Source organism: Solea senegalensis, linkage group LG14 (genome assembly GCF_019176455.1).
Source record: "Solea senegalensis isolate Sse05_10M linkage group LG14, IFAPA_SoseM_1, whole genome shotgun sequence".
NCBI classification, from domain to species: Eukaryota; Metazoa; Chordata; class Actinopteri; order Pleuronectiformes; family Soleidae; genus Solea; species Solea senegalensis.
In genome coordinates, this window is record NC_058034.1 from 2397771 (window position 1) to 2413578 (window position 15808).

Here is a 15808-nt window from a genome sequence, read left to right on the forward strand (position 1 = left end):
GAACTTGAACATCATCCGCCTCTTTCATCACATACACACTGAGCTGAAATCAGTTGTCCTGTAAATGAGCAGCAAACTAAACAAATAAGACTCAACAATGAATATTATTCTTACACTTTGAAGACACAGTAGAGCAGCAGCATTTCATGTTGTCACTGTTTCTCCTCTGACAGCATCAGCAGCACCTTCACATGCTCTTCAGTACACAAAGCAGGCTTCCATCTCTATGGAAACTGTGGATGAATTATGAAACTGCCTTTGATTTAAACCATGTGTGTTTCATTTCAGTGTGAAGCCTCAACACAGCGCGTCCTGATTAACACTGCAGCGCACATACATACAGTACATACAGTACACACACGACACGCTGACCTTGGTGTTGACTGTTCACCGTACATCGCTGACTCATCATCTGCTTGCTTACAGCATCATAGCAGCTCGGTGCCATATTTCCTTGCTTTTATTCATCACTCACTTTGAGCCGATTACTTTTCATATCTGGTCATATTTTTAAATTGACCTCAATGAGGCGTTATGGCTGTGGGAGTGAGCCGTGCGAGGTGGAGGTGTGGTGATGGATGACAGGTGGTGACAGTTACTCAGCAGCTCTGTGATGAATCTGTCACAAGTGAATGGAGAAGCTCCCGTGTGTTGTCGTTGCACTGTGAACAGTATTGATCTCGCTGGGAGAAGAGCAGAAATAGGAACATGCAAACACATACATATTAGGGGCGGGAATTACCAGAGGCACCACGATACAATATTATCACGATATTTAAGTCACGATACAATATTATCACGATATTTAAGTCACGATACAATATTATCACAATATTTAAGTCACGATACTATATTATTACGATATTTAAGTCACGATACAATATTATCACGATATTTAAATCACAATATATTATCACTATATAAGAGTATTTGCGAAATCTGTGTTTTACACTATACTCACACCACAGCTCTAGCTCAAGCACTTGGCACCATCTAGTGGACTGAAATACAAATAGAATAGATTTTTTTATGCTAATCCACAAAAGGTTTAGAGTTTTTTTTGTAACATCAGTTAAAAAATGTATGCTAAAACAAAAAAAGAATATTGCCACCCGAAAAATCATGGCTGCTAATATGATAATAACATATTATGTTATAGGTTAGTACCTCTACTGTTATGTAGTAGAGGTAGTAAACATGCATTAATATTCACTTTCTTCTTCATGTGCAGTCACCAATCACACACTGTTACTTAATATTCATTTATATACAAAACCTTATGCTTCAGTTTGATGTTCTCCATGAAGTTGATCATGGTGTATTTCCATTATCACGATAATGGTAAGAAATAGAAAATGATTCATATTTCACTGAGTAGAGTTGAAAATGGCGCTGCAACTAAGGATGGTTTTCATAATCAATGAATCCAGTGTGTCCCAACCGTGGTCCTCAGAGACCCACTGTCCCGCATGTTTTCCACGGTTCCCTGCTCCAACACACCTGAGTCAAATCATCTGCAGAAGTCTGATAACGAGCCACTCATTAGAATCAGGTGTGCTGTTGCAGGACTAGGATTGAGAAACACTGGATTCATCTGTTGATTATTTTCTCAGTTAGTTGATTAGTTGTTCGGTCGACTGTCCGTTCACTCGTGAGTGACTAAAGAATAGAAATAAGAGCCTCCTACAGTACTACTGATAGAGTGTACAATATGTCACCAAAATGATGAAAAGTGGTTTCATACAGGTGCATTTACGTTCATATTGTGTACAAACGTTGACATTCACCTGCTTTGGTCCCCACTAAAGTGCATGTGTGGTGCGATTACTTTTTTTTTATTAATTCAAATTTGGCATTTTTATCACTTTACATAGACTTTAAAACATATTTATTTTATACAATTACCACAATAATGTAGATAATGTAGTAGTTAATCACTAAAGAGTGAAATATTTAATTTACTTCTATAAACTGCCAATAGTTAAAGCTAAATGTTTAAATAGGAATCTTCAATCGATTTATTTGCCATTTGCAGTAAAATACCACATTGGTGTTAGGATGCAAGAGCCTCACAAACAAGACACATGGACAATAAATGAGACAAGAATAAAATTAGCAAGAAAAATGACAGAAAAAAACCAACAGGATTTAAACCAAGACGCCACTTTGTGTGAGGCACCCACTGCACCACAGCCCATTTAAAGAAATAAAGTTCATTAAAGTAGACTCAATTCATTCAACATATAATAGTGAGTGAACATTTAGATAGTTGAATATTTAATAGTGTTTGAGTTGATGGCGACGGTTCCACTTGTGTTTCCTTTAGAGAAGGAGTTTGACGTTTAAAATTTAAGTAGATATTAAAACTCTAATCACAGTACGTCCTCTGTTACTCTTTAACGGCTACTTGGTGATGGACGCGTCTCATGTCGTTAAGGCCTGTGAGACGCAGTCTGCTGCTGCTGCTGCTCTTAGTGAGAGCAGTTTGCTGCCTCTTAGCAGAAACTGGATTATCCCAGAGTGAAGAGGTGCTCGACCCACATGATTTGCTGGGGTTGGTTCATGTTGAGAAGAGAGTTTTATTTTACATCATGCTGGTGTTATATTATTTAGAGCTTTGTTTGAATTATGAGGCAGGGCTGTGAATATATAGGCTGAGATTATGTTGTTTCCAGTGAGACTGACACTGTGGTCATGACGCTGCCGTGCCGTTAAAGCTGCGTTTGACAAGTCAGCGTTACTGCACATCTGTGTTTTTAGTGTAAGCCATAAAAGCTGTAGTAGCTGCACCAGCAAACAATGCTGTTTCCTCCTGACTGCCTCGTGTTTGTCAGCTGTTTGCCTCCTAAAAAACGTGTTCCTCTTTAAAATTGATGCTTAAACTGACACTTTGTTCATTTGGTAAGAGCTAATTTGAATTCTGAACTTAATTGCTGGTATTTCACTGAAATATGAATCATTTTAGTTCAGAATCCTTTTGCTTGATGGCACGAGCCTATAAATGTGTCAGGAGATGCTGTAGCCTGTACACACACACAATCTGTGATTGTGAGAACATTATATTATTAAAATTTATTTTTTTATTTTTTTATTTTATTATTTTACCCTTAACTAAAATGAAGTAGAAACTCATTTTCCCATAGATTTCCATTCAAAAAGAGTTATTTCGCAAACCAGAGGAGTCGCCCCCTGGTGGCTAACTGCTACCTCCTCTAGGCTTCCCTTGTCAAACTGGACTACAACGTCCATTTTTATAACTCATCATTAATCTATTGAGCCAAACGTTGTCCTCACAACCATAGAAAGACGCACAGGTCTCACACACACACACACACAGGTATGGTCGGACTGAAATATTCAAAGCTGCAGCTGCTCATTTGGTTTGCTAATGTCTTCTGCTGAGATAAATTCGCCAGATCCCAGATGGGAAAACCAATCTGAACGTAAACATCAAGTATATGTGACGCTCCGTCACATGAAACTGCGACAGGACGACATATGAGCATAAATAATATGAAACACGCACGTCAGCTGCTGCATGTAACAGCACCGCACCGGCCGACATCCCGTAGTAGGAGGACCTTATTGAAGCCACAGTAGGGACAGTTAGTTTGCAGACTAACTTGTATGTAGGCCACAGTTGTTGTTGTTGTTGTTGTTGTTGTTGTTGTACGCCGCCGCCTTGTTACACGGCAGCAGTGACTGCAGCCAGCGTCTCCTCTCACTTTACTGCATGAACAATAGAGGAGCAGATTCCCTGCTGAGCTGAATAATTTGTACATGTCAGAGGAGCAGTACATTTACTCCTCCCACCTCCACCACGTCTAAAAGCAGCTGCAATACACTACAGTACTTTCATTTATTAGCAATGGGTTTTTTTTTTTTTTATTGAGATTTTCTTTTAAATTTTACAGCAGCTAATGATTGATAATTTAAATCTTGTGTGTGTGTGTGTGTTTTAATCAGTGATGCCTGCTGTGGTAAATATACAGTATATGTAGACACAGACACAGCACCATCTACTGTCAGTAAAGTGGTATTACAAGCCCGACATCACAAACACAAAATAATGGAACAATATACTGTAAGTCACTCTAAGGAGCGTTTGCTGCTCATATGTTGTGCATAAAAATATGTTAGAATAATAATAATAAACAACAAGCAGTATATTTGCAAATGTTGACTAACTATGACCCAACAGTACGATTACATCAATAATTTGAACCCTTTCATATTGTTCCACTTTCTGTCATGGGAGGAGAACAGAAAACAACAATAACAACATACTGCATGGATATGTATTGTATATCCATTCCATAATAGAACATCAGCCGAAGTCCACTTCTCCTACATCAAACCAGCCAACACTGAGGTTGAAGTATTCTAGTTTGTAAGGTAGAAGAACCAAAACAGTTCACCTTAAAGTCCCCGTCTGTGTGTTCATGTGACAAAAATCTGCAAATTAGAAGAGCTACAAAAGTGAATTACTCCATCATTTCAGAATGCTAGTAGTCACTAGTGTCCTGAACCCAGATATGTAAGTCATTGCCAAAATAATGGAGCAATTCATTGATTCTAAGGACTCCAGTTTGACCTGGCAAGCCTGATTTTCCACTAACAGACAGTGGGGGGCAGTAGAGACAGCCCCCAATCTCCCAAAAACATTTAACCATCACAATGACTCAAACTGTGACATTAGGGTAGAAATCCTGCATAGTTCTGCTTTAAACACAGCACACAGTTGTCTGTCCCCTTAAAGTCCACGCCGCATTATTTTCTAGCACCTCTTCTAAGGAGCTACTGAGTCCTTCGCTCAGTTCAAAGGTTAATGAAGTGACCTACCACAGTAGCCATGGCAACCCTTATCAAAGGGATAAGAGAAGGCAACTTTGTCCATCCAGTTTCCTGAGTTAGCGGCTACTAAATAGCATGCAGCTTTAATCCTGTATTCGTTTCCTGATTTGTTGGATTAGTGCAGTTCATTTGACGACGGTTTAAAAGACACAGATGGTTAAACATTAAGTTTAAGGACAAGGTTAAGGCTTGATAAGTTCACACACAGTTTTGTTTAGCTGCAGAAGTTTAATATTGGTGTCATATAGATATATATATAGATATATATATATATGTATATGTGTATATATATATATATATATATATATACATATATATATATATATATATATATATACATATATATGTATATATATATATATATACATATACATATATACATATATAATAAATTCACTCCAGTGCATGAAACTGATCAATACCAAATATTTCCTCAACAATTTCCAGTGATCGACATCAAACTGGACAAACCGCAGGAGCCGCAGACGACTGAAGGAGGCTGTTCCTGTTAATGTCCTCGTTCCTGAACAACAGCATCATTGACACCACGCGCTTGTTCCGTTGCTTCCTGTTGGTTAACCTGCCGTTGACTCTGCACGTTTAGAATCCTGCCTCCTCACCCGACAACTGGTCACCACGGGGAATTAGCAATATGTGAATTTAGTTTAAAAAAAAAAAAAAATCCACCTTTGTTGATGAAACGTGAGACGTGTCATGTGGTAAAGATGATGTTGCATCTCATGTGTTTACAGTAGGAACGTGTGTTTCCCCCACTTTCTGTTTTTATATTTGTTTGCATATTCAGGGAAAATCTCTGGAAAAGTGTCATTTGTGTTGCTGTTTTTTTGTTAATGAGCCAGAAAGAACAGATTTTAGTTGTATTCTATATGGATGTCACTGCTGTCACAGGCAAAGATGGAGGCCCAACGTTAACCACACCAGTCTGTCACTCCGTCCCTTTGATTTCATGCCAACGCACAAACACCTGCAGTCTCATTCACTGAAACGTGTCCGCCAATCACAGCCTCGTTAACCCCAGCGTGAGCCGTAATTATTGATAGGACAAACTGAAGAGTAGCTAATGCATGCGTAGTTCTTCAGCATAGATACCAGTGACTGCAAGTGTACACACACACACACACACACACACACACGTAACATGTAAATGACACCACTGACTTCATGCACTCTTAAGCGTTTGTTTATGACAACGGATTGAGACTTATGAGACTTGTACAGTTGACTTGGGGCGTGTATGTATGTGTGTGTGTGTATAGGCAACATTAGAATGCAGATACTGTATATAGACGTCCACTGCCAGGTCGTGTCGTGTCATTCCTGCCCCACCGCGTGTCCGCGGGTCACCGTTCGTTCGCCGGATGTCGCACACAGACGCACGCTCACAGTAGTACGATATCTTTGGTTGTAGTGATTATGGTAAGCGTGCAGATGAGAGTCACAGAGGAACCACAGCCTGTGTATAAAAAATGGACTAAGCAGTCGCAGTTTGCCACCAGGGGGCGACTCTGCTGGTTGCAAAAACGAACCCTGTTAGAATGTCTGAGGGGAAATGAGCTTGGACTTCTCACTTGGTCAAACATTTTGTGAAGTTAAATGTTTTAATCGTTAGTTAAAGATCTCCCTCAATCGAACAGGATGTCGATTTTGTAAATCGTGTTCACATTTTGAGCAAAATGGACGATAAATCACGGCACATGTGAGTGGACGCCAGTGTGATTGACAGCTGGTGTCGTCCAGTAGGAGCCTGGTGTTGTGGTGCTGGTCAAACTGCAACGTTGATCATTTTTATACACAGATTATGTGAGGAGTGAGGAGCAGGAACACGATCTAAACGTCGTCAACACAAACCAGTCGCCTGATCAGATGTTGCCGCTGTACATTTTTGCAAACCACAGATGTTCCTTTAAACCTAAATCATGTCACTGATTTACATAATCTACATGTGTATGTCAACTTGTTTGTTAAGTGGACACTGAGAATCGAATCGAGTCAGTGTTCCTCACGTAGCCCAAATTCACAAAATCACAGTTTGTCTCGCTGGACTTTAGAGTCTGTACATGAGGCAACGTCTTCTGTGCCGAGACCCAAGGTTTGAGTAAGAAACACCTCCCAGAGAATATTATTACAAAATATTAATACATTATTTCCCCTTTGATAAGGGGAAATAATGTAAGAAATGTCAGAAAGAGTTAAAGAAGAGACATCACAGGTGTGTAATAGAGCAGAGAAACACAAATAAAAACTGCACTGTCCCCCAATTCAGACAATAATTACAGTATGCAAGTAGTTGTATCACAGTGATACACATACAATTATACTAGTGGTGTAGAACAGGTGTGAGTAGGCAGTAAGAGTCTGCAGATGATAACCAGGACTTAAAAAATTACGTCCCTAAGTCTGAAATGAGCGTGACAAAAAACACTGGGTAGATTTAAGAAAAGACAATGTTTTTCATTAGATTGTCAATATTCTCTCCATTAAAAAACACAGTGAAATTTCATTTTGCAACAAATCTCACATTTGCACAACCAAAAAACTTGATTGAAACATTGTGTTCTGAGCTGAATGTTTCCCACAGTTTGCATCAACGTAAAAGAAAAAGCAACAGAATTTTCTGGCAAAAACGTGTGTGCGTGGAACCACTGTCATTTCCGTCAGAAGACTCATTTGCACATGTAGATATTTGAGGTGAATATAAAGTTGTGAAGAAGCTTCATCATAAGTCCCTGTACAGTCACTTCATTTAGGAGCTGCCTGATTGTCATAGAATGTCACATGACATCGTCTTTTGCTGCTTGTGTTTAAACTGACTATTGATGATGTCATGTTTGTTTGTTTTCTTACCAACGCCTGATTGAGAAACACTACATTGATCTGACTCATGAAATGTTCCTGCACTTTTGTATGTTTTAGAGTTAGTGTGACGGTGTAAGTCTTAGAAACATGGTTAAAAATCATCATAATTATTATAATAATAATAATAATAATAATCCAGAACCTTTGAGGTACTGTGTCGTAGAGTAGAATAAAACAGTCATGAGTTGTTCACACATGTACAGAAACGCACTCTTTGATCCGTCCTCTCACTTAATGAGTCAAATAATAATAAAAGATTTGACTTGAACTCACTCCTTCATGGTTTCATGCGACTGAAACAGGAAGTTACTGCTGTCGTTACTGACCTCACAGAAAAAGACTCACTGGTTGTTATTTATTTTTAATTGTGGACAAAATGATTGATCAGTAGCTGTAGACGTCGCTCTCTAATGACATTCCCTTAAAGAAATGGACCAAGTTCAGGAGGAGGAGGAGGAGGAGGAGGAGGTCTGCATTTGAGAACGGAGGCCATGGCTTTTTCCTGATGGTGTGTGTGTGTGTGTGTGTGTTCTGTCACAGCTCTGTGCCGCAGAACTGACACTCCATTTACCCTGTACAGAGATCCAGCATGTCTCTCCTTAAACGATTAATAAAGATGTCTTATTACCAAACACCCGCGCAGAGCACGTCGTCCTTCTTTCACCTGTCGGATACACGTCTGAGGCAGAGATGACACGGGATTATTGAAACCATTAATTTGCTATTCTGGGATTAGGTCGGGTTAGTGACGGTGAAGCAACAGTTGTGTCAAATGAGTGTCGAGTGCGCGTGTCTCTACAGGCCGAGGCAGTTTCTGTTGATGACAGTTATGAACAGTAACGGCAGGTCATGTGAGTCAGAGTCTGACACTGAGAAAACACTCACAATACATTTGTGCGTCATGAAATTATATTATATTATATTATATTATATTATATTATATTATATTATATTATATTACTCTATTCTATTCTATTGTATTATATTGTATTATATTATATTATATTATTATAATATAATATAATATAATATAATATATTATATTAATAAATATATTAATTATTATATTAATGATATTATATTATCTGTAGCACCTAGGCAGTGCCGTTTAGAACCTTTATGGGGCCCTAAGCTGAATTTGATTTTGGGGGCACCTCCCACCACCTGACCTCGTAGTAGCCGGTGCTTGACTATACAACTATACAAATGTAACACCATATATTACATTAATTATATTTGTGTTATTTACACCAAACCATTGTCACTCACTCACTCACTCGAGAGCAGTAAAATCACATAGGTGGCCGAGTATTAATAGTTTATTAATGTAGTAGTACTGTTGTTGTTGTTGTAGTATTGTGTCGTGTGGTAGTCAAGGGATTAAATGTGGAGATTAGCATTGGCTATAAAAATATATAATAAAATGTGCACTTTTGTGTTGAAAGTGAAGCACTAAGTGTGTGGTGATACTGAACCTGAATCAAACAAGTAAACCAGTTGAATCCATCATCACCAATGTTAAAATACAAATAGTGCAAATAGGTGATTAAACAGGTACCACCAGAGGAAGCTCGCGTACCACACTTTGAGAACCATGCTTGTAGACAATATATCTTGTCCACCCTACAATATCATTTTGAATTCAGATGTTTGGTAAATTGGAAAAAAGGACCCAAAAATAATATCCTACGACCCATCTATGGGTCCCGACCCAGTCTTTGAGAGTCACTGCTGTAAGATCAGTGATGTCAGTCAGAATGCAGAGCTGTTTGTTATGTGTCAGCAGTGTCGTGTCATTGCACCACCGCTTGTGCAAATCATCTTGCTCCATTGTTTTGATCCAGAAATCCAGCCATGAAATATGTTTGTGGTTGTCAGTCATGAGTCACGCAGACCATAATAATCTGCAGAGGTGAATATAGCCATGTAGACTTCCTCTTTAATTTTCACGTACATGTTCGACATCATTTGTACTCGATTCTCCTGCTCCAAACATTCACAATGAATGAATGAATGAATGAATGGTCATATTTTATGTATTTCTATCTTGTGACGTTGCTGCTCTCTGCACTTCCTCTCACAGAAGACGTCCTGCAGTGGGAGTTCTTTTCCGGCTTCCGCCCTGAGTTCCGCCCGGCACCACGTCGTGAGCCAGTGAATAACGTTGCAAAATGTAACCTCTGCTGAATTCTACCTCTTAGTTTGAGTTTTACTCATGAGCTTTCAGGCAGTTTGAGTCACAGACTATTATTAAAGCCAGGGTTTGTGGTTTATTACATCCTTCTTATTTATTTACCTTTTAATCCACGTTGTGCCATGATCGTTACCAATAAATAAATAAATAAATAAATAAAGTCTGTAGCCCTGGCAAAATCCTGTCTTGATTGGATACAGGTCAAAACAATATCATACATTTGATGTGCAAAGAGCATCTTTATTTCAGTAAACATAAAGCGATTTCATTTAACACAAATGTTGTAATAACTAAAGAGGGAACAGGCTGAAGCGCGTGGCTTATTTTCACCTGTCCGTTACAATACAAGGAAAAACCAAGCATATCATATAAAGTGTTACACTTTCAGTTTGTGTTTTGACTGTAATTATTTTACATTTTAAACTTGTTTTTTGAACCCTAAAAGAGTTTTAAACCATTTCAATTCATCAGTGAGTTCATTCCTTAACTTTACAGTTTACTATGACAGTTTCAAACATAAATAATCCTTGTAAATCCTAATTTCCTTCTCTTATTTTAAAGAAAGTCTGAATGCAAACAGGCCGAGTCTCTGTTATCCTTGAACCTGCCCAGTCACCAAACTGCCACAGTGCAGCAACAGGAGCAGAGTTGTTTTTAAGGTTTAACAGGTTCTGTCCTGCGGCGTCGACACTTTCCGCCCAACCAGCCCGACGAGTAACGTCTTCCCTGTTCCTTCCACAGACAATGAGCCTCAGCTGTGTGAGATCTCATAAACCGTCTTTAACACACGCAGACCATTAAAGCACGTTTCCATGAAAGTGATGATCCACCAACCTCATATCTTCTAATGTGGAATATTTGCCAGATGCTCGCAGAATAGAGATTATAATCCACTTTCATGGTTCAATAGGTCTTTTGTGGCTTTTTCTTTGTGACCATAAAAGTAACAGTCATATCGAGCTGTTGACTAATCCTCCCACTGGCGTCACTTATATTTACTCTCTGAGATTTTGAATGTGTCATAAATCAGTGTTTCCCAAAGTTTGTCTATAGAGATCTTCTTTATAAAGAGTCCAAACTATCATGACCTAATTCTTTGGGTGTAGAGATAGTTTTTTACCATTATTATTATTTTGAATGGAGAAACCAAGCAATAAAAGGTTGATAATTTAATCCCAAATTCATATTCTGCATGTGTATTTAAAACATCTTAAATTAAAGGCCTGAAAATTACACTAAGTACATTAAACACAAAAGCGTGTTTCAGTCTGATCCTATTAAAGCTGCAGTGTGGAACAACTCGAGGTCCATGTCGTTCTGCAGAAGACCCGAGGGCTACCGTAATGACAAGTAAATGGACGCAAGGCTCTGTTTTTCTGCTCCGTCCATCCGTCTCCTACCACTTTACCGTCCACACGAGGGTCGCACAGGGGTGCTGCGCCAAAATCTACTGACGTGGGGCGAAAGGTGGGAAGGATAGTTCATAGCTTCACCTAAAGTTGTCGTTTCACTTTACTAGCGTAGCTGCTGTGCTTCCATCACTCTGTGTCTCCACAGACACAAAAAAAAAGTTGGTTTAAATCTAACAAACAGATGTTTATATTAAAAAAACTTTGCTTGACACTGAATATACGGTTTATATAATAATTCATATTCAGAAGTTAAAACACGGACTGTGTTGTTAGCCAGTCGTAGTATGTTGTTATTCTAGAGTATTCTGATTCATAGATTTTTTTCTTTGAGATATGACAGTGCTGGTAAAATCTGCTTAATCTGCTTAATCTGCTTAATCTAAAACAGCAGATATTTGATTCTCGGCTTCATCCTTTTCCAGAGAAACGATTCAGAGTTAAGTGGAAAAGTCTTTTATCTTGATTCTTTAGAATCTCACTGAACCAGGAATAACAATGTTCTTTAAAAATAGTTTTATTCAATACTTTATCTACATGCAGTCATATAAATTTAAAAAACAACAACAATAAATTACAATAAGAGTAAAAAGGGAACGTCCTCAGGAGACCATCTGTTACGAGGGGGTCTGAGGGTTTTAGCCCCACTGGGACAGCTGAAGCAAATCCCAAAGCACCAGCTGGGAAAATTAATCCCGGAATAAATAATGTGGGGACGGGGACGGGGGGACCCTTTGGCTGAGGACAAAACAATGTCTTGACAGGGACACAAATGGCTCCTCGCTCACAATGGCCTCAGCTCTCCCTCCTCTGACGGAGCTGTGGCAGAGTCTTCTTTTTAAAAGTCAACAGAAAGCCTGCGCCACGATTTCATTTCCCTTCAAGACGAGAAACAGAAGAAAAACAACAGAAATAAATCAGCCCAAGTTTCACAAAGAAGTTTCTCAGCTGTTGTAGAACTTGACTTACACGTTGCTGCCAGGTACGATCCTCTCGCTGTGCTGCTTCATCAGACTGAACCTCCTGAGGAATGCGGGTAATTTCAGTTTGGTTCTGCCGGAGCTCGAGGAAGAGCTGGAAAAGTAAAGTAAAGTAAAGTAAAGTTAAAGTTTGTGTGAGAGAGAGAGAGAGTGAGAGGCTGCAGAGGCGCTAATGAGACACTGTGTGGTTTTGAGTTTCTCTGGAATCAGGATGAAATTCTTGAAGATAATGATCAGCACATTGTCACAGGATCATAAACATGTTGGAACACTGTTGTACAGTGAAGCCTCTCTGACATCAATAAGAAAACAACCTATTTCATGTGGAACATGTGTGAATCTGAACAAAAGCTGTCATTTAAATTCTCCTTAAAGTGTTAGTTATGAGGCACTTGTGACACTCACTGAAAACAGCTGCTGAGTTCAGCCACTTAATAGAAAGACTCACCCAATTAAATACCTGCTTAAATCTACAGTTTCTTTACAACTCTCGTGGATCAACAACTCTGTGTGCCATGATATAAAATCACACAGTACAAATACTTTGTTACAGTACTTAAGTACAAAATGCACATATTCAATTCTGTACTTCACTTTGTTAATTATATTTCGAGCAACTTTTACTTTCACTCCACTACATTTCCTCTAACTATCTTTGTTACTCGTTACTACCAAATAAAATCAGGAGAAGAAGAGTTGGTATTATGGTCTGTATTTATATAGAGCTTTTCTAGTCTTGATGAACTGGAATTTTGCCATTCACACGCTTCAACATGGGGTTAAGTGTCTGGCTCAAGGACACATAGACTAGCAGAGTTGGGAATCAAACCCACAACTCCTCACTTTTACTAAAACTTTTTATATACATTTTATATCAGATACTCAATTTATTTGATACTTAAGTACAGTAAATGTCATATACGTATAAAAATAATAGCCAAAGTAATTTTCTGATAACATACATTTTATACAAGTCTGCCTGCAACCAGGCTCCTACTGGATGATACCAGCTGTACTTAATTGTCTATTTTCCCCTAAATGGCAATAAAATGAACAAACTCAGCATCACGTTGAATTAAAGAAGAGCTGACACTAGTGATTGAGACATTAACTTATTAACTCTTCACTAACTGTTCACTAATGTTTTAAATAAAGTGACAAATAGGCACATTTTCCCATAGACTTCCATTCACTGGTGTTCTTTCTACAACCGGCAAAGTCGCCTCCTAGTGGCTATTCAGAATATTCATACTTCCTAATCAGCTTCAACCAGCAAACCAGACCAGAGTGGCACATCCTTTAAAAAGAAACATCACACAGAATGTCACGAGTACTTTTTTGGAACCAGCAGCGCTGCCCCCTGGTGGTTATTCAATATACTCTTAAATCTGGTTTGGCTTCAGGCAGCAAACAGGAAATGATGTATGGGTTTACAAACTTCCGTCTTACAGTCAAAACAACACAAAAGTGGCGATTATATTCTTCAAATATCGTTTTAAAACGTGTTTTCACATTGTCACACCCACCATTCTGCTTGTGAAGACACTTCTTGCGTGGCGTCTGTCCTCTCCCCCTCAGCCTCCTGTTTCAGCCCATCCTCTTCCTCCTCTGCGTCCCCGTCCTCGGGTATCTGGTCCCACAACATGCTGTTGACCCACAGCGCCTCCTGCAGGCTGAGGCCACGGCCTACGCAGGTGACCCGGCGGCACAGAGGGCAGCCCACGGTGAGCAGGCCGCTCGTGGCCCGCGACATGGTCTCCAGACACGGCTCACAGAAGGTGTGTCTGCAGTGCAGCACGCGGGGGATCCTGTCCATCCTGGAGTACGGCAGGAGACAGACGCTGCACTCGCCGTCCTCACACAGAACCATGGTCAGGCTGAGGAGGTGAGGCTCACACACACTTTCTCTTCGCACAACCAGACGTTGATGGTAAAGCCCTGTGGAATCAGACGTTCACTTTGACTGTATGTAAAACACATAGAAAGACGTTTGGACATTCGTCCCGACAAGTCGGACGAGTGAAGGGACGGTTCTTCTTTAAAGCTGCAGTACATTCACACATACAGATGGAAGAAAAGAACAATATACAAGACTTTTACTGTCTCACTGTTAATGTTGTATTTGTAAAGAAGATCAAAATTTAAGTGACAAAAAAGCTGCAGCACGTCACTTTAAATGTTTTTTTTTTTTTAAATCAGGCTCTGATAAGGAATACTATCAGGCATGACTGAGGGAGCGTTTGTGTGTATGCAGCAGCAGCAGCAGCAGCACAGGGGCGGGCGGGGACAAGAAGCATCTGAGCAACAGTAGTAGAAGTGTTGACCTGTTTACAGTGTCCTCACTGTGAACTCATTTGACAATGTCAGAATCTAACACACATTTGTTTACATTTAAAAGTGACATACTACACTTTTAACCAGCCTTAAACAGGCACATTAGCAGTGCTGTAATCAAGACTTATGGTTCATTCAACATATGTAAGTTTTCTATTATTCTCTCTTCTCTAAATTGTTGTGCTTGTATAGCCACTGTGCCAATAGAAATCTTAATCTTATATATAATATATATGTATTATTTATAAACAGAAAAAATCTAACGGAGCACAAACCAGTATTTTAATCAAGAACGCATCACAGGTGACTTGTATGAATAAGAGTGTACTTACAGTTGTCTGTGGATGAAGCCTTGTTGCTCCTTCAGTGCAGTGATACAGTGACTGCAGCAGCAGAGGGAGAGCCCGGCTCGTCTGCCTCCTGTTGGGAGTGTCTGAGGTGGTTTTGTGGGCGGAGCGGAAACGTCTCTCTGTCTCTTCTCGTGTCCCAACCCCTCATAATAACACAACAGCTGTGGAGGCAGAGCGGCGGGACGCTCTTTGTTCACTGCGTGATGTGTGGCAGGTGGACAGATGGGTGTGGAGGAGGTTAGAGGAGGAGGGTGGTGGTGGTAATGGTGTTGGGCAAACAGTGATAACCAATCTAGTTTTCTGCCTCACAGGCCATGATGATTTTTATAGTACACTCAGCTGCCACTTTATTAGGTACACCTGTACAACTGCTTGTCAACACAAATATCTAATCATCCAATCACATGACAGCAATTCAGCTGTCAGTAGGAGGCGTTACACTGAACTTCATATACCAGAAAAAATATCTGTTTATATAATATTATTTGTTTATCATTGTAGGCTTCCATTTCAAAATGTACCATGCACAATCTAACTGGTTTTTCTGTTCAGCCTGCTGTAGGAACATCCATCCATCTTCTACTGTGCAAAATGGTGACCACTGTACTGTAAGGCCCTTACCTAAAGTACATCTAAAAGGCTTATTCAAAAAATGCAAAAAACAAAAGAGTTTTATTTGAAAGCTATTATACACGTATTTGGGCATATTTATGGGTAGTATATTCAGTTTTATATTAAATTAAACCCTCTGTAATGTATCTTTTATTTAACTTATACACTGGTATAATGCACCAGTAAAAAATATCTCCC

The 15808-nt window shown here is 39.4% G+C and overlaps 2 protein-coding genes across 3 annotated transcripts in view; one reads left to right on the forward strand and one right to left on the reverse strand.

Moving 5' to 3' along the window:
* The window catches only part of rab6ba (RAB6B, member RAS oncogene family a), a 47695-nt gene extending 39330 nt beyond the window's left edge, over window positions 1-8365 (forward strand). For both annotated transcript variants that reach the window (XM_044044157.1, XM_044044158.1), the window contains exon 8: window positions 5302-8365. In XM_044044157.1, the coding sequence (XP_043900092.1) occupies window positions 5302-5366 (65 nt within the window). In that variant the 3' untranslated portion in view covers window positions 5367-8365. The remainder of the gene's footprint in view (window positions 1-5301) is intronic.
* Window positions 8366-12050: 3685 nt separating this feature from the next.
* On the reverse strand, window positions 12051-15103 carry im:7152348 (uncharacterized protein LOC559250 homolog). Its single transcript, XM_044043414.1, has 4 exons — window positions 14981-15103; window positions 13841-14252; window positions 12304-12408; window positions 12051-12212 (listed from the first exon to the last, which is right to left on the reverse strand). The coding sequence occupies exons 2-4, from the start codon at window positions 14182-14184 to the stop codon at window positions 12173-12175; spliced, it is 489 nt and encodes a 162-aa protein (XP_043899349.1). The 5' UTR covers window positions 14185-14252; window positions 14981-15103; the 3' UTR covers window positions 12051-12172.
* Window positions 15104-15808: the final 705 nt, after the last annotated feature.